The sequence below is a fragment of the Cavia porcellus genome, unplaced genomic scaffold, assembly GCF_034190915.1.
Source record: "Cavia porcellus strain 051 isolate PalLab524CR breed Dunkin Hartley unplaced genomic scaffold, mCavPor4.1 scaffold_3, whole genome shotgun sequence".
Taxonomy (NCBI): domain Eukaryota; kingdom Metazoa; phylum Chordata; class Mammalia; order Rodentia; family Caviidae; genus Cavia; species Cavia porcellus.
The window spans coordinates 26,769,678-26,792,362 of record NW_026947486.1 but is presented as its reverse complement, the minus strand read 5'-3'; the positions used below and the strand labels follow the sequence as shown (position 1 = coordinate 26,792,362).

The 22,685-nt window shown below is 42.3% G+C and overlaps 1 protein-coding gene across 1 annotated transcript in view; it reads left to right on the top strand.

The window, feature by feature from the left end:
* The window catches only part of Itih6 (inter-alpha-trypsin inhibitor heavy chain family member 6), a gene marked incomplete at its 5' end in the record, with an annotated part of 46,456 nt that extends 31,004 nt beyond the window's left edge, over positions 1-15,452 (top strand). Inside the window, 11 exon segments of the mRNA XM_063245552.1 lie at positions 3,760-3,802; positions 3,805-3,875; positions 12,264-12,423; positions 13,288-13,413; positions 13,416-13,480; positions 13,482-13,945; positions 13,947-14,005; positions 14,008-14,488; positions 14,490-14,643; positions 14,645-14,857; positions 14,907-15,452. Of these exon segments, the coding sequence (XP_063101622.1) occupies positions 3,760-3,802; positions 3,805-3,875; positions 12,264-12,423; positions 13,288-13,413; positions 13,416-13,480; positions 13,482-13,945; positions 13,947-14,005; positions 14,008-14,488; positions 14,490-14,643; positions 14,645-14,857; positions 14,907-15,452 (2,382 nt within the window).
* Between the last annotated feature and the right edge of the window lie 7,233 nt (positions 15,453-22,685).

Here is a 22,685-nt window from a genome sequence, read left to right as displayed (position 1 = left end):
CTGGCCTCAAAGTTCAGGACAAGTAAAAAAGATGAATCAGACCTTAAAGACAATAATTACTAATGGCCTTAAAAACTGGCGAGAACTGGGTGAGTCTCCTTCCCTTTGCTCTTTTGCGTGCATGCTGTACCCCTTATGTTGCAGGTATTTCCCCTTTCGGGGCTTTATATGGAAGACCTCTTCCTCTTATCCTTAAGGTTTCTAAAAAAACTTGGCTGATTTAGCTAATCAAGATCTTATTAAGTCACCCCCCCCCCCAGATTTTTCAGCCAGTTCTGACTTCCATCCACTGGTGATTTCACTGCTGCCCACTGCAAGGGCAAACACCTTGCTGTAGAGCCTAGACACCGGCCCTTATCAAGAGGCGTCACAGTGAATCTCTTGAGCTGCAATGGACTATCAAACTAGCGAAAAAGCCTGCCTGGATTCATCATTCCCAGTTCAAGCAGGTCCTGGCTTCCAGAGGCGATCAACCTACAGATAAGTGGACTATCGTTCCCTCTATGGACTCTTTAAAGCTTAAGATTGCCAAATGTAACTGGTAATCTTGTGTTCTCCCTTATAAAAACCCAAGGAGGCCTCTGTCTGACTTTAAAAATAAATGTTACTTGTATGACAGAACAGAGTAAATTTAAATTTCTTTCTCCTTTTGGTTAACAGCTTTAATAATGACAGCTGCAAGACCTTTGTTAGTCCTCCTATTGGGCCTTATATTGTAAACAAGTTGATAAACTATATCAAAGATCTTAAAAGCTTATGATTTTAAAGATGCACACAAGGTTATAAACAGATACCTATGAGTCAATGATTTGACTCACAGACCAAAATCAGTGGGGAATGTTGTACACTAGCAAAAAGAGCTTCATTATATTTGTATTATACCAAAATACCTGTAATGTGGCCTACTGTTCTATGTGCATGTTTCTTTCCCTCTGGGTGACCTAATTGACATGTTAATCAATGCTGTCTTCTGTAAAGAATTGTAAAACCTAACCTAATTGATATGTTAACCATTGTTGCCCTCTACAAATAACAGGTGTGGTTCCCTAATAAGCTAACAGGGGTTCTTAATTACTGCTAGATTGCTCTATCCTCTCCTAGGAAGACAAAGGCCTTCCTAATTAACAGTTTTCCTGATCCACACCCAGAACCCCTTACTTTATAAATTGTGATAGGTTCTTAAATGTGGCAAGTATAGAGGAACAATGCACAGCTTTTGCGTCTCCAACTGCAATGTGTCACTGGGCCCAGGACAAAATAAATCAGTGCTGCTTTTTAAAATATGTTTTGCCTCATTTTTTGAACTTGAGTTTGGGGGCTCCTTTGTAGATTACAAGAGGTCTAGCCATTCAGACATGGGGGACACCCAGGAGACCAGGCAGCTTCTGCTCGTGGCTTGGTCCATGGCACTGTGGACAATACAGGTTAGGATGCATTGGAGGCATCTGAGTCAACAGGTCCCCACTGAGTGGGTACTTAGTTGTGGAGGTGGAAGAATGAGCAGACCAGACTGCAGAAAGAGATGTGGGGTCACTAGTGGCAATTCAGTGGTATCATTCAGAGGAATGAGAGAAGTCACCCATGGGGAATGTGTAGAGCCAGGAGGGAGGGCCCCTTATGACATCAACTCAGGTGGAGTTTACCAATCCAGCAGTCATAGACCTCAGGCCTCAGGCTGCCTGGTCAACCATCTGCAAACAGCCTGCTCAGACTGGCACCCCTCCCCACTAACCCCCTCCTGTTCACTCCTTTGAGCAAGTCATAATTATGTTCTTTGTATACTGTGACCTGGCAAATTTTGGAAGTACTGCTAATGGGTATGAAGGTAAAGGGAACTTAGAGACACAGACTGAACGAGGTGGACTCAGAGGTGGCAGGAGAACACAGAGAGCAGCCCATCCCAGAGTCTCAGGGAGAAATGGTTTCAGAAAAAGAAGTCATCAGCAGCAGTGAGAACATGAGGGAGGTGCAGTGTGAAGGGACCCCAAATATGTCCCTTGGGTTTGGAGACAAGGTATGCATAGTTGCCTTTAGTGAGAGCAGTCTCAGTGCAATCAGGGGTGGGAATTGTCCTGTGAGATTCACACATATAAACTGGAGGTGTCAGAGGATAGCAGGTGCTCATCCCTTCAGCTCGGGATGCTAAGGGGAGGGAAAAGGCCAGTTAGAAGTTTCAGGAAGTTCGGGAGTGAGGGCCTATTTTAGTGGCTGGGAAAGGTATTTAATTTCTATATTCTAAGGAAAATCCAGTAAAGGTCATATGGGTAGTTGTGGCGTGGTGAGAAGTAGATTGAGGAATAGGGAGTGCTGGGGCCTGAGAGTGCCTAGGGTCTGTGGCAGTACCATGCAGTTCTCTGCAGAGGAGAGAGGCTATGGGAATACAGATAGACCCTGCCCAAGAGCAGGGTGGGCAGTCTAGATGTGTCTAGCCTCATGACCTCTATGTCTTTTCTGAGTTGAGAAGGTGGTTAAGATGACTGCAGAGGGAACTCTGAGAAGTTGGTAATCTGAGTCCTATCCCCATGCTGTGAAATAGGAAGTTGGGGCCCAGATAGCACAGGGTCAGTTCTATAGCTGAGCACATGCGAATTCACAGGTTGGGGTGAGGGGAAGAACACCATGTACTTCTATTTCCTCTTCTCCCCGGAGGAAAGAGAACGCAGTGTCCAGGCTTGTTGTCACATAGTTCCTAGAGTAGAGAGGAGGATGAGCCAGTTTCACTGGGCATGAATTGCTTATACTTCAGGCTTCAGGACAGCACAAACCCTCAGCAAACACAGACATCTTTGGACTGAGCTGACACTGGTCCTGAGGGACCTTCCCTCAGGTGACTCAGCCCTCAGGCTCTGCAGAGAGATAGATAGATAAAGAGAGAGAGAGAGAGAGAGAGAGAGAGAGAGAGAGAGAGAGACAGAGACAGAGACTGAGAGAGAGACATAGAGAGAGGGAGGGAGTTAGAGAGGGGGAGGAAAGAGAAAAAACAGATGGGGAGCGAGAGAGAGACAGAGAGAGAGGGAGGGAGACAAGAAGAGAGAGACAAAACACAAATAGGGGAGGGAGGGGAAGAGAGAGAGTAAGAGAGAGACAGGGACAGAGACAGAGACAGAGACAGAGAAAGGCATGTGTGTGTTTGCACTGTGTGTGTGTGTGTGTGTGTGTGTGTGTGTGTGTGTGTACATCCAGTCACATCCAGGACAGCCCCCAAGCATCTTTACGTGGTATAACCAATCTTCTAGAAACAAAGAACTCAGCTGGTCTCTGCTGCCTCCTCCCCCTCTTGCTCTGCCCAGCAACCCAGAAAGAAGGCTTGTGGAGCAGAGCAAGGCCCTGCAATCTCCCAGCCCTGGGCAGCAATGAGGTAGGCCCCAGGCTCACTGTGTTGAGGGAGGTTAAAACAATACTTACCATTCCTGGAGCCTAGGCCACATGTCCCTGGGGAATCTCAACACTGTGCAAGACCAGTTCTCTCACAGGCAGGAACTCACAAATTATGGAGACCCTGATCCTTGGAGCCCTGGGCCACAAGCCAGTCTCTTTTGCTTCACAGCTGTGTTCAAGGCCTAGGATGAAGATCTGAACAGCAGAGACATACTTCTTTTGGAGACAGACACTGAATAAACAGTCACACAGAAGACTATTTAACTGTAAGCAGTGAGAAGTCTTAGGTAGGAAAGGGCAGAGTGTTATGCAGGAGAATAAGAGAGGTCCGATTTGGATTGACTCTTACAGCTCTTCTTGATCTCCTTTCTTTTTGTCCAGATTTATGGCAATTATTTTATTCATTGCTTTGCCCCCAGAGGCCTCTAAATGTGGTGAAGAATGTGGTGCTTGTTATTGATGTGAGCAGCTCCAAGTTTAGTACCAAAATGAAGCAGGTAACAAGGACCCTGGGGATCACTTTAGTCTTGGCCTTAGAAGACCAGAAAGCAGAGAATGCTGGAACAGTGAGGCCCTAGAACCAGAGATTCTATGCTCTCATCAGCCCATCAGCCCATCAGTCTTGGATCTTCTGTCTGAGCCTGATCCTGCCATAGGGCCGTGGTACCTCATACAACAGAAACCACAGAAATCTAGAACCAAGGAGCCCTAGGAACATTGCAACATTGGTCTATATTTCCTAAAACTGTCAACTCCCTGAGTTGTAAAATTCCAGGGCTCTGTGAAAGGGTTTTGCCCTAGATAGGACACTACAGCAGAGTGAGGCAGGACTAAGGGACATTTACATTGAAGTCACTTTCCCGCCCCTCGGCAATTTACCTGTGGAATGAAATGAATTCCAATAGGCTGCTTGTGCATCAGCAATGTTCCCTTTAGGCACCACCCCAGACCCAAGCTATATGTATGCCCCCCACACCATGTGTCGGGCAGAGAAAGCCAGATCCCCGGTGGTCATGAAGTCATGAAGTTTCTCTCTGCATCCTAGAATACAGGCCCTTTTTACTTTATGTTCTCTCTTCTAACTGCACCGAAAATCCTATCACTCTGTAGGTCCTCATGTCTTGGAATCCTTGAACTGGAGCACCCTGCCATCATATACTCATGATCCAATACAAACCTTACATAACACAGGCTCTGAAATTTCATAAGATGACGGGTTTTCTAGGCTTTGTTAGTTTGATCTTTTAAAGTTTAAATATAATAGGGTACTAGCACTATAGGCTTAGAAACCATAGAGTTCTGGGGCTATCAATTTGGATCTTGTAGCTCTTCTACCAGTTACCCTTGAGTCAGAATATTGGAGCCAGACTTTGGTGTTAGTACTTCAGTTGACAATAGTCTGGAAGGAGTATTGCAAACCATAATAATCTAGGGCTTTTTATTTTCCAGTTACTTTTTAAATTTTTCCCTTTGTTTTAAATTTTATAAAAACAATAAAAATAATACAGAATTTAAAACAAGATGATAGGAAATTAACAGTGCTTATTATATTGCATATTGCTATCTTCAAAATATTTGCTCAGATTACCAGATATAGGCATGCAAAACTGATCAAACAACATAAATACTAACTGTTCCTTTCACTGAACTAATACAATTAGTAGGATAATGATCTTAATTATCATATTATATATAAATATGTGTGTGTGTTTACCCTACCTTTTTTCTTTAATCTCACATCCTTATTTTTCTTTCATTTTGAGCAATTTATTTCCCTTTCACAATATTTATTATACCTTTTTGATCATATTTAGTTTTCAGCTTCCTACACAGGGAAACAATATGCAAGTCTGGTTTATTTCACTTTTGAATATGATCTCTAGTTGTATCCATTTACCTACAGAAGCCTCGAGTTTATCTTGGTTTATAACTGAGTAGTGTAAAAGTACCACATCATTTTTATTCATTCATTGGCTGAAGGGCTTTTGAGTTGTTTCTAAGATTCAGCTATGACAAATTGTGTTGTAATAAACATGGGTATGCATATGTCGATGTGAGATGATGTTTTGAATTCTTCTGGAAAAATACCCAGAAGGGGAATTGCTACGTCAAATGGGACCTCTATTCGTAGTTTTCTGAAAAACCTCCACACTGATTTCCAGTGTTTTCACCAGTCTATACTCCCACCAGCAAAGGAGAAGGGTTCCTTTTCCCCCACAATCCCACCAGCACTTGTCATTGTATGATTTTTGGATAGTAGACCTTCTTTCTGATTTGAGATGCAATCTCAGTGTTGTTTTTAATTTGTTTTTCTCAAATGACCAGTAATGTTAACATTTTTTTCATGTATTTGTCTGCCACTTGTATTTCTTCATCTAGATGTGTGCATTCATCTTAGATGCCCAGTTTTGGATTGGGTCTCTGAATTTTTATGATCTAGTTAGAAGTCCTTTGTCTGAGGGAAAATTGGCTATTTTTTTCCCAATTCATGCATTTTCCTTTTACTCTGTTGGTGATTTCTTTTTAATAAGATGAGATCACAGTTGTTGATTGTTTGAAGTATTTCCCAAGCAGTAAGATTCAAGTGTCCTGGGAAAGTAGAGCCTGCATGCATAGAGCTTTTAACCTCAGAGCTCTTGAGACTGCAATCTAACTGAGTGGTGTTTTACCAGAGGTCATCAACATGTGGGAAGGGAACTATCCCAAGCCAACTCCACAACCTTCAGTAGAGCTTTGGCCTCCCCAACTCAAAACCTTTCCAGCTTTCCTGTCTGTTTCTGAAGGGTGAGGGACAGATCTCAGTACCATTTGTGAAGTTTGTGTCCCAGTTGAAAGGATGATACCTAGCTACAGGATTATGGAATCCTTCCTCTTACCACACACAGTAATACCACATCAACTGAGGCTCCCACATAACACAGGAAGGTTGTTGCTGAAAGAACTGTAAGCCTTAGCCCTTCTTTTTTTTAAAAAGTCCTTATGGGAGCTCATAGGCAAAAATGGAGACCCATGTATAGACTTTAGATGAAGCTATAGCCTGTGGGCCTTAAAACTACTGCAAACAACAACCATAGCCTAAGTTCTAGCATCGTAAGAACAACCTGCACTGTGGTGTGCACTTGTAACTCTAGCTGCCAGGGAAGTTGAGGCAGGAGCATCATAAATTTGAGCCCATCCTGAGCAATTTAGCAAGACCTTTTTTCAATTAAAATTGAAATGAGAAGAGCTTCTGAGATAGCTCACATCTTCCTGAGTTCAGTCTCCAGTACAGGTGGGAAAAGTGTTTGCTTCACTTCCCATTCCTTGATACATTATGGATGCTTTCTGCATAAAATTGCATGGCATGCTAAGAAAGAATAACACTCACAATCTGAAGAGATAAATGTAGCATTTAAAGCAGACCCTGACATATGACAGACATTAAAATTATCAGAGGAGGAATTTAAAATAAGCATAATTGGGAACAAATATTTAGCCGGGATTCAGTGCTGTAGTGCCTGCTTGGCAAGTGTGAGGTCCTGGGTTCAGTTCCTAGTAACCACCCCTCCCCAGTTGAAATAAAATAAGCATAATCAGTATCCCACGTACTCCAATGAAATAAGTGGACAACATGCAAGAACACATGTGTGATGTAAGAAGAGTTCTGGAATTCCTAATAAAATCAAAGGAAATGCTAGAAATGCAAAACACAGTAACAGGAGTGAAGAATGAGTGAAGAAATGTGGCTTATCGGGAGAATGGGCATGGCTGATGAATCAGTGAACTTGAACATATGTCAACAGACACTTCTCACACTGAAAAATAGAAAGAAAAATGAATAGAAGACAGCATTCCTTTTTACATCACATTTTCTAATGTGAAGGCATTACAACGATACAGCACATATTGAATTGGAATCATACAGAAGAAAGTAACAGAAGAAATATCTGAAATAACGATAGATACAAATTTTCCAAGTCAAGCCACGGAGACCATACCACAGGTCCAGGAAGCGTGAGGAACAACAGGCACGATAAATATTCAAAATCTACACCTAGGTGTCACATATTCAAACAACAGAAGAATCAAAGACAAAGAGAAAATCTTGAAAAACAAAGCACTATAGGAAAAACTCCTTACCTACTGAGGAACAAGGATATGAATTAACCAGATTTCTCTTCAGAAACCATGGAAAGAAGAAGAATGCAGGGCAATATTTCCAGTGTCAAATCAAAGAAACCACCCTAGTCTAGAACTGTGTATACATCAAAATTATCCTTCCAGTGTAAAAGAAAGAAAGACTTTCTCAGAGAATCAAAAATTGCGAGAATTATCAACAGTAGACTGTTTTGCAAGTAATGTTAAAAGCTTTTCAGCAAAGAGAAAAATGGCATATATTAGAAATTTGAATGTACATAAAGGGAGGAGAAGTGTTAGAGAAGGAAAAGGAGAAGGTAAAACAAAAAATATTTTCTTCAAAATAATAGCAACAACGTATTCAGTGAGCACAGTTTAAGAAAGTGAAATTAATGACAGCAATGTGATACGGGATGAGACAGAAAAATTTGGAACACTCTGCTTCAAGATACTTGTACTAGATATAAAGCTATATAGTATTATTTGAAAGTAAACTTGAATTAGTTGCAAAGGTATATCAGGAATTTCAGGGCACCAGTAAAATTTTATTTTTAAGTGTATCAAATATGCTAAGAAATGAGAGAAAAATGAGATCATGCAGAATGTACAATTAAAACTGAAAAAGGTGGAAAATGAGTGGAAGACACACACACAAATAAAGAATAAGGGAAACAAATAGAAATCAATCAACTATATCAGTCATCACTAGATTTATGAATGGTTTAAATACACCTATGAAATGGCCAAGATCATCATTGTGAATGATCAAAAAAAATTCACTGCATGTTAATTTAGGAGAAATCCACTTTGTTTTCTGTCTCTCTCCATCTCTGCCTCCTTTCTTTCCTTCTTTTTTCTTTCTTTTCTCTCTCTCTCTCTCCCTCTCTTTCTTTCTTTCTTTCATTTTTCTTTCTTTCTTTCTTTCTTTCTTTCTTTCTTTCTTTCTCTTCTGAAACAGAGTGTCACAAAGCCTCTACCTTGCCCAAATTGGGCTCATAGTCTCCATCCTCTTTCTTCATCCTTCCGGAGTGCTAGGATTACAGGCCTGCTGATTATCACCATACCTGGCTAAAACTCACTTTAAATATAAAGATACAAGTAAGACTAAAAATAAAGCACTAGAGAAACACGGACAATGGAAACACAAATCAAAAGATATCTGGGGTAACTATGTTAATTTATGACAACTAAGACTTCAGAGCAAGGAAATTGTCAGGGAAATAAGTGCATAATATTTTGATAGAGTTCAGTTCTCCCAAAAGATATATCAGTGCTTCATGTGTGTGCACCTAATAACAGTACCAAAATGCATGAAGTACGATCCATTAGAACAGGGAGTAGAGACAGATGAATTCACTACTGTAGTTGGAGACTTCATCACCCCTCTATCAGTAATTGACAGATTGCCATGGCAGCAATCAGTGATGAAGAAATGCCACCATCAATGAAGATAAGAATACGTTAATGCAAATGTTACCTGTTTGAGTTACTTTTCTCACTGCTGAGACAAAATAGCTGACACCTAAAGTTAGAGGAGGAAAACTTTTAATTTGCTCACAGTCTGTAGAAGTTTCAGTCCATAATTGGCTGGCTCCAAGGCAGGGTGGCTTGGCACAGGGCCATTACAGACAAAAGCAGTTCATGGCAGGCAGTCTGTAGCCAAAAATCAAGGGAGAGAGAGACAAGTCTCTTTCTGTCTTGTAAATAGAATACAGTCTACTGGGATTAGGGTAGTGCCAATCCAACCAGTGAACTAATCCAAAAATCACCCACCCTTAGTCCCAGCACCCTTGATGCCAGCATCACACTACCAGTCGATCACATACTCCAGATTCAGCCACCTCCCAAAAAACCCTATGACTGCATGAGGCTTTACTGTCACATCCAGGCACAAATCGTAACACTCCAACCCTAGCCCTCCATCCTTTTATTCATCTCTTTATTCATGAAGGCATTTCATTCATCTCCAAGAGCTGCCAAAGTCCTAACAGTTTCAGTGTTGCTGAAAAGCCTAAGTTGAAAGTCTCTGAGATTTAAGGCAAACTTAGCTGTGAGGCCCTGAACAAATGGAAAAGAAAGTCAAACACTTCTGACATTTGATGGCACAAGACAGACATCTCCATCTCAAAAGTTGCAAAGAGAAAGATACAAAGGAATGGGACTAACACAAGTACAAAATCCAACAGGGCAAAGATTAAGTCCTGTAGCAGCTCTATGTGAAGCACCCGAGGCAATCGGTGGCAACATGTGAACTCCAAAGGGCTTGGTGGCTCTGCCCCTGTGGCACCTCCAGTGGTTGCAGCTCCTATACCTCATCTCTTGGGCCCAATCTGCTGTCTCCTTGCAGTTTTCCTCAGATGATCCTCATCCCTGGCTTCTCCAAACCCTTCTGGGGCCTCCACTGAACCTTTGGCTTCACATTCACAGCTTCACACCCTGCCCTCTTGGGAACACTACCTGGCCTCCCAGGCCTTCTGAAGTCTGGGTGGAAGCCTTCCTGATGCCACAACTCTTCCATTCTGCATGGACCTAAAATCAGTACCCCATGGATGATGCCAAAGTCTGCTGCCAGAAAGAGCAGTAACCAGGCTTTCCTCTCCCTTGGCTGTAAGGGTCAAGTGCCTGGATCACTGAAAGGTATGAATCCATTTCCAAGGAACAAATTCTCTAGGCTGCTGCCATTATGGAATATGGTGCTCTGGAGCGTTCTTCTCACAGCAAAGTCTTTCACTTTTGCAGGTTTGAGGCTGCAGAGGGTGGGGTCCTGCTGCTGGTTGTGATGTCTGCAGTCCATCTTTTCTATTTTCCTATTGCTTCTCAGCCATCAAGATCTCCTCTTCTCTATCTTTGCAGTCCATGAATTTACTGGAGATGCCTTTCTGGTCAAACTCACAATGTTTCAAATCATTCTGCTGGGCTCGTTGTTCTTGATTCTTAACCTAAACCTGGCTAAAACCCCCAACAGTAGGCATGCCACCACTTCAACACTAGATTGCCTTGAAACTTCTTCTGCCAGATTATTTAGCCCACACCCTTAATTTCAGTCTCAGGCAAACTCTCTGGACACAAGCAAAATGCAGACAAACTTTCTGTCAAGCCATAACACATTGTCCGGATTCCAACAACCGATGCATCCCTTCTTCTCATCAGAACCTTCCTGAGCATGGCCTTTATCGGCCTTCTGGTTTTCTGAACTCTGACCACAGTCTCCCATACAGAACAGCCTAAGGCATTCAAGATCTACTTTTTCAGCCAGCATCTTTCCAATCTCTTCAAATCTTTCCAATCTCTTCCCACAAGCCATACCCAAAGGCTCCTGAACCATCACAACGACCAAATCTTTCCAATCTTTCCAATCTCTTCCCACAAGCCATACCCAAAGGCTCCTGAACCATCACAACGACCTCACTTCTCCGGTGCCAAATTCTGTCTTAGCTACTTTTCTCTCATTGCTGAGACAAAATACTGATGCCAAGTTTAAGGGAGGAAAGGTTCATTTTGCTTACAGTTCATAGAAGTTTCAGTCCATAATTAGCTGGCTCCAAGGCAGGGTGGCTCATGGCAGAAAGGCACCAAACAGTTCATGGTGATGGAAGACAGAAAATGCAAGGAGAGAAAAAGGGGGAAACAAGCCTCTTTCTGTCTGTTTTGTCTTACACAGACAGCTGGGATTAGGGATTGGCTGCCAATACAATCAGTGGACTGATCCAGCAATCACTCACCGTTCATCTCAGTACCCTTAGTCCTAGCATTGAACCATGAACCAATCACAAACTCTAGATTCAGTTACCTCCAAAAGAGCCCCATCTAAAAGTACATGAGGCTTTTGGGGGACATCTAGACACAAATCATAACATTATCTAGGTGGCACAACAAGAGCAAATTTATGGAGGTGAAATAGAATCTGTGTTATCAGGAGTCTAGCAAGAAGACTAGCCTGAAAGAAACAGAGGATGAGAGTGAAAAGCAGGGTAGAGCAGAACCAAAGTGTGTGAAGTCACTGAGAGACATATATAGAGACCTGTAATCATGAGGATCTCAAACTTTAGGATTCTGAAATCACTGAATCCTGGGTTATGGGGTCAGGAATCATAACAGAAATGGACACTAGACCTCTGAAAATGCAGAACCCAAACCCGTGAGGCCACTGGTATCTAGTAGAACATTTTTGATGATAGTACTATTAGTATTAGTAGTATTAGTGTTATTTCAGTATGAGGGGTTGAATTCAGGGCTTTGCACATGCTAATAAGCACTCTACCACTGAGCCAGACCCTAGCTCTTTATTTATTTATTTCATTTTATTTTGAGTCAGGGTCTTACTAAGTTTCTCACATTGGCCTTAGGCTCACTGTCATCCAGTCTCGGCCTCCCAAATAGCTTGGATTACAGGTACATACTATCACACTCGCCTGAAGATGTTTTAAAATTGTGTGCTGCTTAAAAGGTAGTGACTGGCCACAGGTGGTTATTGAACACTTGAAATATGGCTATTTAAAATGAAGAACTAAATTTTAAAACTATTTTGCACTTCAATTTATATGGTTACTTATGGCTAGCAACTGCAATATTGGCCAGTGCAGTTCTAGATCTAACCCTTGGATCATAAAGCCCACCAGAGTAGTTTGACCTGATAACCCTTGACCCACAGAATGCCTAAATTAGAAGGTGTTGGAATCTTACAGCATATAAAATCCAGTACCTCAGTGTACAAAGAGACTTTCGCACTCATAGACTTTAAATCTTGTCTTATCATCCATATCCTGCAGACCGAAAAAGCCATCAATGTGATCCTCATTGATCTGCAAACCAATAACTACTTCCACATCATCTACTTTTCTGATGCAATTTGTGTCTGGAAATCTGAAAGCTTGATCCAGGCCACTATGCAGAATATCCACAGTGCCAGGGGACACACTGAAGCTGATGGTTAAGCCTACCTACTCAAACATGCAGGCTTTGGAAACATGAGAAGTTCCTGAAACCATCCCTTTATTCCCCCATCTTCTTCATCTCTCACAGTGCTTGAAATATCACTATTGTATTTTACTCACTTATGTGCCTTCATGTCTTGTGTTCCCCTCCCATCTTCCTTTCCTAGTGGAAACAACTGATTCCAGGTTAAGTGGAAGTGTTAAGCCTACCTACTCAAACATGCAGGCTGTGGAAACATGAGAAGTTCCTGAAACCATCCCTTTATTCCCCCATCTTCTTTATCTCTCACAGTGCTTGAAATATCACTATTGTATTTTACACACTTATGTGCCTTCATGTCTTGTGTTCCCCTCCCATCTTTCTTTCCTAGCGGAAACAACTGATTCCAGGTTGAAAGGGCACATTCTCTTTGGTCCTGAGTTTTCCCCTCCTTAAAGTAAACACTGGAGAGAATTTGCTAAGATTTCAAAAACCAACTACCTAGATATTTATTTCCATGCATTGAACAAACTGCTGCCCTGATTCCAGGTTTTGATCAATCTTCTCTCAATTACCAAAGTCTCACCTGCCTACCACCTGTCATCTCAGCCTTTTCTTTTCCTGTAGCATGAAGAAGGTGGGGACTGTATTCTTGCATAGCTTCCAGTCTGACTAGTGAATGAAACATTCCCCCAGAGCACAAGCAAAGAAGAGTCTGAGCTGTTGTGACGAGCCAAGGACATGTGGGTCTCCTCTCCGATCTTAGGTAGGCTGGGTGGGGGTACAGGAGTTGGGAGGGATAAGCCGCAGAAACAGGGTGAGAAAAACTGAGATGTGATTGAAACAGTAAGGTTGGTGGGCTACCCATTGTATGGACAGAAATGACTAGAGAAGATGGTCCCACAGTCTGTTCTCCAATTAGGGACGGCATCAATGCAGCCCTGCTGGAAGCTGTGTCAGTATTGGACCATAACAACCATGAGTCAGGGAAGGGCGCCAGTGTGGGATGGTTCCACTTGCCATCTTCGTGACTGATGGGGAGCCTAAAGCCAGCATGACAACAGCCAGTGTGAGTGATCCTTCACAAAATTCAATGGGTGCTGGGCTACAAGGCACCCTTTTACATCTTGGCCTTTGGAGGTGATGCTGAACTCCCCCACTGCTGCATCACCTGTCCCTGAAGAACCGGGGTGAGAGTGGGGGCAGCCTGATGCATATACGAGGATGCTGACATGGCCCTCCAGCTAGAGCACTACTATGAAGAGTTCGCCATGCATCTACTAGCAGATGTGTGTCTGGACTACCTGTTGGAACCTCCAGTTGGGCCTTTTTTCCCCAGCTGCTTTGGTGGGTCAGAGCTGATGGTGGCTGGCCAGGCACATCCAGGGGAGCAGGAGCTGGACTGCCTGCCAACCTGTGACCCTGATGGTCTGCCTCTTGTGGACCACCAGAGTGAAGGAGCCACAAACAGCAGCCAGAAAGCCTTTGGTTTCCCAGGGGAGTCTGCCCTCAATCTGATGCGCTTTATTTGCCATCTTGGCCTATGTCATCATTGGAGAGCTGCGGGAGGCATGCTTCCATGGCAGTGACACCACCACTTGCCTTTCAAAGTCCTCAACATATCCCTTAAATACAATATTGTCACATCTCTGACTTCAGTGATTGTGGTGTAATCCAAGGAAGCCAGTGAGGAGCCTGGGAGACAGTCATCCAACACATCTGCATCAGACAGAATCACATCCTCCTCCAGCAGTGGCCATGGTCTAAGAACAGGCACAGCTCAGGCAGTCTTGATGCCCAGGGTATCCCCCAAATCAAGGCCTGTGAGAGCAACCTCAGGTACAAGTGCCTCTACAAATAAGATGCTCAATTCCAAGGATCTGAAGCCACTGAGTCAGGACTCTAGTTCTCTATCAACCTCACTATACGTAAAGCTCCAAGATCCAGCACAGTAAGATTCTGGTACCTTGACCCAGCCAACTCCCATGATGAAACTTGTTGCCCTTATGCCTTGAAACTCTAGCATTCTGTTGCCTCTGAGGCCCCGCACTCCATCACACCAAGATCATTATATCATCCTAGAATTCTAATACACAAGTCCCACCTCCAACTCAGCTCAGTGCTGGAACCATGAAACATTTTATTCCACAGCATCCCAAACCTGATGCTCCATCATAACCTAAATCAGACACTCCATCACACCCCCAACCTGGGCTACTCACATCATGGTTGCCAAAAAAGCCTGCCACAGTCCTGATCTGTAATCTCCATGCTTCAGATCCTCAAATACTCACCACACACCAGATCTAAGATTCCTGCTCTCTAGACCCAAAACAACTTGCCACACTCTACACTTGTGATCCTCTTGCCCAGAAGCCCTAAAGTCCCATCACCTCTTAAACCCAGTGCATCACCTCACCAAAATTCCACAAGATTATCATTTTCCATGGTTGGAATCCCACCATTCCCCATATGCCCAAAACTGTGCTATTCCCCAGATTCCCAGATTCCCCAGAGTCTCCAGTGGCAAAGGTCCCAGCAGTACCATGACCACCTCTGTCCCTGGAGAACCCCACATCTCTCACTTTACCACAAGAATGCCCTCTCTGTTGCATACTGGGAAACCCTGGCACAGGCAAGGCCTGCCACTAGGGTGCCAGAGCACAACTTTCCCAAGAGTCTCATCACTGGGCCTACTCAATGGCTCCAGACCTACGCCAGAAGGCAGACTCCAAAACCTGCCAAATTTGCTGCCTTCTAGCACTCTTCCTGAAGCCATCAGTCTGCTCCTTCTCCCAGGGTAAGTAGAGCCACTTTCTGAGTTGATGGTGCATTATAAATTTGTGGAGTCCTTGAGTCCATCGACTTTCTATATCTTCCTCTTGACAAAGATGGTGAGTCCCATGATGGGATGTCAAGCTATGGTGGGAAGATATGAATGGAGAGCAGCAGGAGCTGCAATTCTACAAGGCATTTCAGGGTGTAGTGATAGTCGAGACACTTACTTGCTTGATGGCTTTGGAATTTTCAGACAAATTATTTAACACCACCATGCCCCAAGACATAGGCACAGATTCTGGAGCCTTGAGAGATAAGACTTGGAAGACTGAATAGAAACACACTGAACAAGTTATAGCTTTGACATTGTTGGAAAGGTGAGTTGCTAATGATTCCCAAACAAGAGAGGGACATAAGAGTATAAATTGGAGCACTACTGGGAAAGGCACATCTGATTGGTCTTTCTATGCCCTGTGAAGAGCTTTGCATCGGGGCTAGGGATTTAGCTCAGCGGCATAATCACCTGCCTTTGCAAGCAGGTGGTCATGTGTTCGATCCCCGGTACCAATAAAAAGGAAAAAAGACAAAAAAAAAAAAAAAAGAGCTTTGCATCATAAGAAGGGTATAAAAATTTGGGAAGATGATAATATACTTAAATTTCCCAAAGACTGTGAAGTAATAACTATCTTGTTTTTGCAGCACTGGGAATCAAACCCAGAGATTCTTATATGCTAGGCAAGTGCTCTACCCCTCAGTTACATTCCCAGAACCAAGTAACAACAGTTTTGGGGGCTTCCTATGTGCAGGTACTTGTCTACATAATGTGCCTGTAGTCTCTCATTTAATCCCTACAAGAAACTGTCAATACACACATTATACAAATGGGAGACAGAAGCACAGAGAGGGAAAAGTAACTTGCTCAGTGTCACATAGCTAGTCAGAGGTGTGAAGCATTACAATCTGGTTCCAAAATAAATGTGTTTACCACTCTACTATTCTGCTTTTTTAAAAAAATTTTATTTAAAGAAAGACTAAACAAAATAGAAAATAGGTAGAAATAATACATATGTTCAAAGAAAGAAATAAACAGTAAGAAATCACTCGTTGATGCTTACATATTGTCATTTTACATATAGTTGTTCAAGATACAAGCATGGACCATGTAAAGTGGGAATTCAAACAATGAGACCGCAAACAGTTCTGTTCAACTGTCCAACAAAAACTTAGTAGCATGGTTGTCAATACTATACACTTAAACATACATGCAGTTATCCATAGCTTCATTTATGTTTAGATTAAACAAACTAAAGCAGATTAAAATCATTCTGAAAAAGAATATTAGTATTGCTGGATTTCACATCATGATACTCTGTGATCAGCACTGGGAACTTTAGAGTCTTTTTTAAAATTTTATTTAAAGAAAGACTAAACAAAACATAAAATGGGTAGAAATAATACATAGTTTCAAAGAAAAAATAAAGAGTAAGGAATCACTAGTAGATGATTCCAGATTGTCTTCTTACAAATAGTTATTCAAGATTCTAAAGTGGGGCATATAAAGTGTGGATTCGAACAGTGAGATGGCAACCAGTTCTGTTCAACTATCCAACAAAAACTTAGAAATATGGTTATCAATCCTATACACTTAAACATACACGTAGTTATCCATATCTTCAATTATGTTGAGATTGAACAAACCCAAGCAGGCTAATATCACTCTGAACAAAGTATAATACTATTTCTGGGTTTCACATTATGAAACTCCAGGATCAGCACTGGATACTTTAGTGTCTCTTTTTCTTCAAAGTAGCTGTTCATTTCATCATGTGTCATAAAATCAGTTCTCGGGCTGGGGATTTAGCTCAGCGGCATAAGCGCCTGCCTTGCAAGCAGACAGTCGTGAGTTCGATCCCTGGTACCGATAAAAATGAAAAAGACAAAAAAAAAAATAAAATAAAATAAAATAAAATAAAATCAGTTCTCATAAACTGTTTATAGATTCTACACATGCATGAGTCTTAACATATATTTTCATCCTTTCTATATTAGAAGGAGAAACAAAACAAAGCAAGGAAAATCAAAACATATTCCTATAAACACATGAAATGAAATAAACATGTAAGACCATTGTACAAAGAGTTCTACCTGGTTCCTCTGTTGTCTCTTGTTATCTCCAATAGAATTGGCTGTATCATCAGACATTGTATAATTGAATATATCAGTACATAACAGTATTAATAAAAACACAACTTTGTGTATAGTATATAACTTCAAAAAACCAGCAGTTATCAAACCAGCATGTGTATCGTAGAGTCTTGTCATCTTCAATGTAGTTGACTATACTCTCAGACTAGATACTATCAAGCTTATCAGTTTTGAATAAAATCTTCTCTACTTCACTTCTGTTAAGCACTTTTTTGGCCATCAGTTGTCTGCTCATCTTCTTTATTATGTTTTCTGTTCCATTCATTTGGGCCTCTTTGCCACTGTTCCTGGTATCCTAGTACTTTTCTCTCTCCCTAGAATGCCCTGCAGTATCCTCTGTAGAGTTGTGTTGGTGGTTTTGAATTTCCCAAGTTCCTCTTTATCTTGGAAGCATCTTGTTTCTCCATTAATTTCTAGTGACAATTATTCAGGGTAAATCAATGTGGGCTGGACTTTATTTTCTTTCAGGGCTTGGAATACTTCACTCCACTGATTTGATGGTTTGTGCCGAGAAGTCTGCCATAATTCTGAAGGGCTTTCCCTTGTAAGTAATCTGTTTCTTGTCCCTGACAGCTTTCAATATTCTGTTCTTATATTGGACTTCTGGTATCTTGATTATTTTATGCCTGGGTATAGTTCTGTTTTGGTTGTACGTGGCTGGAGTTCTGTATGCCTCATACACTTGAATATCATTTCCTTTTCCTGTGTTTGGGAAGTTTTCCTTAATTATTTCTGTGAATAGCGTTTGTAGGTCCACTGTTTGTACCCCTACTTCTTTATTCACATTCTTTATTCTTAAGTTATAGACCCTCTTTTCATCTTCTAGCCTTTGTAATGTTACTGCTTGCTTCCTTGTTATTTTTTAAGAAACTTTTCCTTTCATGATCCCACATTGCAAACCTGTCCTCCAGTTTGGATAATCTATCCTTAGTTTCTTTCAAGCTGCTTTTCCATCTTTCCATAGAGTTTATAATTTCCTGGTGATCCTTTTGAATCTGCTTTATGTATTCTATATTTTTTATATTCTTCATCAAATGGTTCTCTCTATTGTTTAAGTTCCTCCCTTCTTCCCTCTGTGTCTGCTTGAAGGTGTCTCCAAGTTAGTGTCTCTTTTAGTAATCTTCTTATATCTGTCTTTATTTGGCTAAATATTTCAGTTTTGAACTCTTCTATGAGGTCCTGAATATATCTCTTTATGTCCACTGGTGTTGTGTCTGATACTCATGTTTGTTGTTCTCATTCTCCTTTCTATTTACCTGTCCTGGGTCAATGTTCTCAAGGTTGGGACCTGGGGACTTTTTGTTGTTGCTTCCTCTTCCCATCTTTTTTGCTTCTTGCAGGAGGCCCAGGTTTCTTTCTTTGTTCATTATAATTCTTCTGAAGCATGCTGCCTAGATGACCCATCACACTGCCATGTGCTAGTCAGTTGCAGACAGGGACAGCATATACTGGCCCCTCCCCTCCGAATCAGTCCAGCTGCTGTTTCCTGCACTGTATTACTTTGTGCCACCTCCCTTCCAGACTGGAGGGGGTAGAGGGGGCAGGGGTGGCTGCAGCCAAAGGTCGCCAAGTCTCTCAGCTCCCTCAGCCTCTGGCGGCCCATGGTGACAGTTCTCACCAGTGGCCTAGAGGCACCGGAGGCAGTGGTTGGAGCTTGATGGTGCCAGACAATTCAAGCTGCTGTGGCATACACTGTATTTGTTTGTGCCACCTCCCTTCCAGGCCAGTCAAGCTACTGTCACCTACACTGTCAGTCAAACTTCTGAGGTTTCACTGAGTTAGTGTGGTTAGTGCATGCCACTGTTGTAAGGACTTGAGTTTGGATAACCTATTGGGTCTCAGCCACGTCATGTGACCCAGACCTACCTCATTCCACCAATCCTGTTCAGGAAAGGAAAAATTGACTGAAGTCACTGCTGCCCCTTGTACTTGCCAGTCCTGCCCAGTCCCAGAATGTCATTCGCTGGATCCCCCCTATTTATGGAATGCTTTTAGTCCTGTCACTCACCACAGGTCAATGTAGGCACCCTGCCAACGCAACTTTCCTTTTGGCTCACCAACTCAGCTCTCCTTTAGGCTTACCGAACCCCAAACTCAATGTCGAAGCCACGGCACCTCAGATGGCTCGGCAACTCATGGTGCGACCTCAGCATGTCGCAGTGGGACCTTGACAAATCATGGTGAGACCTTGGCAAATCACAGTGGGACCTCGGCAAGTCACAGCAGAACCTCAAGTGGTTAGCAAGTCACCTTAATTTCTTCTTGAGACGAGAGAATTCATCTCCCTCTGTTTGGGATTCCCCACTCTGTACTATGCTGAATTCTAAGTTGACTATCTCAGGGAACCTCTGTAGCCAGTTGTTATGTATCCCTCCATCTTTGCTCCTCCTCTTATTCTGCTTTCTTAAGGCAAGATGTGCCATTTGCTGGGTGACTTTACAGGGTGGGGTTGGGTTGAGGGTGACTGTAAGTCATGGGGATGCAAATTTGGGCATGTTGAGCCTGCACCATTGCTCCCAGAGGCTGGTCGGCCTGGGGTGAGTGTCCCCACATGATCCCCAAGCCCAGCTAGTTTGGTATCCTCACTCTGCCCGGGCAGGGAACTTTACATCTTCCTGTTGCCCTGCACACGCTCAGTGGGACTTGAGTGGGCCTCGCTGCTCCCTGCCATGCTTAGCAGACTCTGGAGTTCTAGGTGTACAGGTGCCATCACTCCAAGAGGTGGGGCAGCCTGAGATGAGTGTCTCCACCCGATCCCCAAGCCCAGCTAGTTTGGGATCCTAGCTTGACTCCGGATGGGAAATTCCACAATTTCTGTTGTACTGGACGGGCTCGGCGGGGCTTGAGGGGGCCTCGCTCCCCCCTGCCATGCTTAGCGGACTCTTGAGTTCTAGGTTTGCTGGCACCATCACTTCCAGAGGCTGGGCAGCCTGGGGTGAGAGTTCCTGCATGATCCCCAAGCCCAGCTAGTGTGTGATCCTTGCTTGGTCCCGGAAAGGAAACTCCATGCCTTACTGTTGCACTGGACTAGCTCAGCGGGTCTGGAACAGCCTTGCCACTCCCTGCTGTGCTTGGTGGATTCTAGAGTTCTAGGCCTGCTGGTGCCATTGAGTTCAGAGGGTGGGCAGCCTGGGGAGAGTGTCACCGCACCATCCCCAAGCCCAGCTATTTTGGGATCCTCACTTGGCCTGGGACAGGGAAGTCCACATCAGGTTGCATTGGACCAGCTTGGCAGGTCTTGAACCAGCCTCCCCACCCCAGTGATCCTTTCTCAATCCGGGGAACTGGGCGTCCATAGTCCCAGGAGCTGAAGGCATAGAAGAGGATTTTCAACGGGCCTTCAGGAAGCCTTGGAATAACACTTGAAACACAGAAATATAGGAAAATGACAAAACAAAAGACCAAATTACAATCTTAAAACTCTAGCCCATCCCAGGAAACCTTAGGAGCTAAGTACATAGAAGAAAATGCATGGCATACACCTGAAATATTGGACATAATAATAATTGAAATAAAGAAGCAACTGTGGGAGGCTTTAAAGGAATTCAAACTAGAAATTATCTCCCAGGTAAAAGAAGAAATAATAAAAGAAATGAAAGAGATGCTGAACATAGCGAAAGAACACACAGTTAAAAAATTGGAGGAACTAAACCAAAAGATAGAATCCCTGGATGAACAATATAAGAAACAAACAGAATACATAAAGTAGATGCAAAGAGATATACAGGAAATCAAAAATTCCATTGAAAATTGTAAAAACTGGCTCACCGAAAGTGAAGATAGACTGTCAGACCTTGAAAACAATATTGCAGCTAGTGAACAGGAAAGATATTTTAAAAATAATAAGTAATGAGGAAATAACAATTAAACAACTGCAAGATGATGCAAAGAGAAACAACATAAGATTGAAGGGGATAAATGAAAAAGAAGGGGAAAATATAAAGGATGTCAAGAGGATATTTAGAGAAGAAATAGCTGAAAGTTTCCCAAACACGAGATTGTAAACTGACATCAGAATCATTAAATAGAGAACACCAAATAGCCATAACCAAAATAAAACTACACTCAAACATACAATAATCACCATCCCAGAAATCCAACATAAGAACAGAATATTAAAAGCTGTCAGAGAGTAGTGACAGATCACTTACAAAGGAAAACCTATCAGAATCATTAGCAGACTTCTCAGCACAAACAATAAAGTTAAGAAGAGCATGGAGTGAAGTATTTCAGATCCAAAAGGAAAGTGATTTCCAACGTAGACTGAGGTACCCTGCAAAACTGTCCTTCAAAATGGATGGAGAAATAAGATACTTCCCTGACAAAGAACAGCTGAAGAACTTCATGATCACCAAGACAACCCTGAAAAGAATACTGAAAGACAGTTTAGATACATTTAGGAAAAAACTGCTAAGCAAGGCAGACAATTAAACAGAATGGAAAGATAAAGATTCAACAGCAGAAAGATAACGTGTCAACAATAGGCCCATATGTAACAGTTACAGCCATTAATCTAAACGGTCTAAATGCACCAATTAAAACAAACAGACTGGCAGAACGGATCAAGAAACAACATCCAACCATATTCTGTCTACAAGATACCCATCTAACCCAAAAGGAAACTCAGACTGAAAGTCAAAGGATCGAAAACAATACTTCAGGCAACAGGAACTGAAAAGAAAAGCAGGGTAGATATTGTCTTTGCAGACAATGTGAACTTCAAACCAAGAATGATCAGAAGAGATAAAAAAGATCATTACATATTGGTTAGGGGAAAATTGCAAGAGGAAGAGATAACAATGTTAAATATATATATATGCACCAAATTGCAGAGCACCCAGTTATATAAAACAAGTATTAACAGAATTGAAAAACCAAATTAGCAGTAACACAATTATAACAGGAGACCTTAACACACCATTGACAGCAAGGGACAGATCCACCAGACAGAAAATCAGCAAAGAAATAGCAAAACTGCATCACTTCTGTGAACAAATGGACTTGATAGACATATACAGAATGTTCCATTCAACATCAGAATACAAATTCTTCTCAGCAGAACATTCTCTAAAACAGGCCATATATTAGTTCACAGAACATATTTAAATAAATTCAAGGAGTTGAAATTATCCCATGCGTGTTATCAGATTATAGTGCCATGAAATTAGAAATTAATGATAAAAGACACTGCAAAAATACCACAAAAACATGGAAACTGAATAACACTCTGTCGAGTAATCCCTGGGTCACAAGGGCAGTTAAAGAAGAAATTAAACAATACCTACAAGCAAACG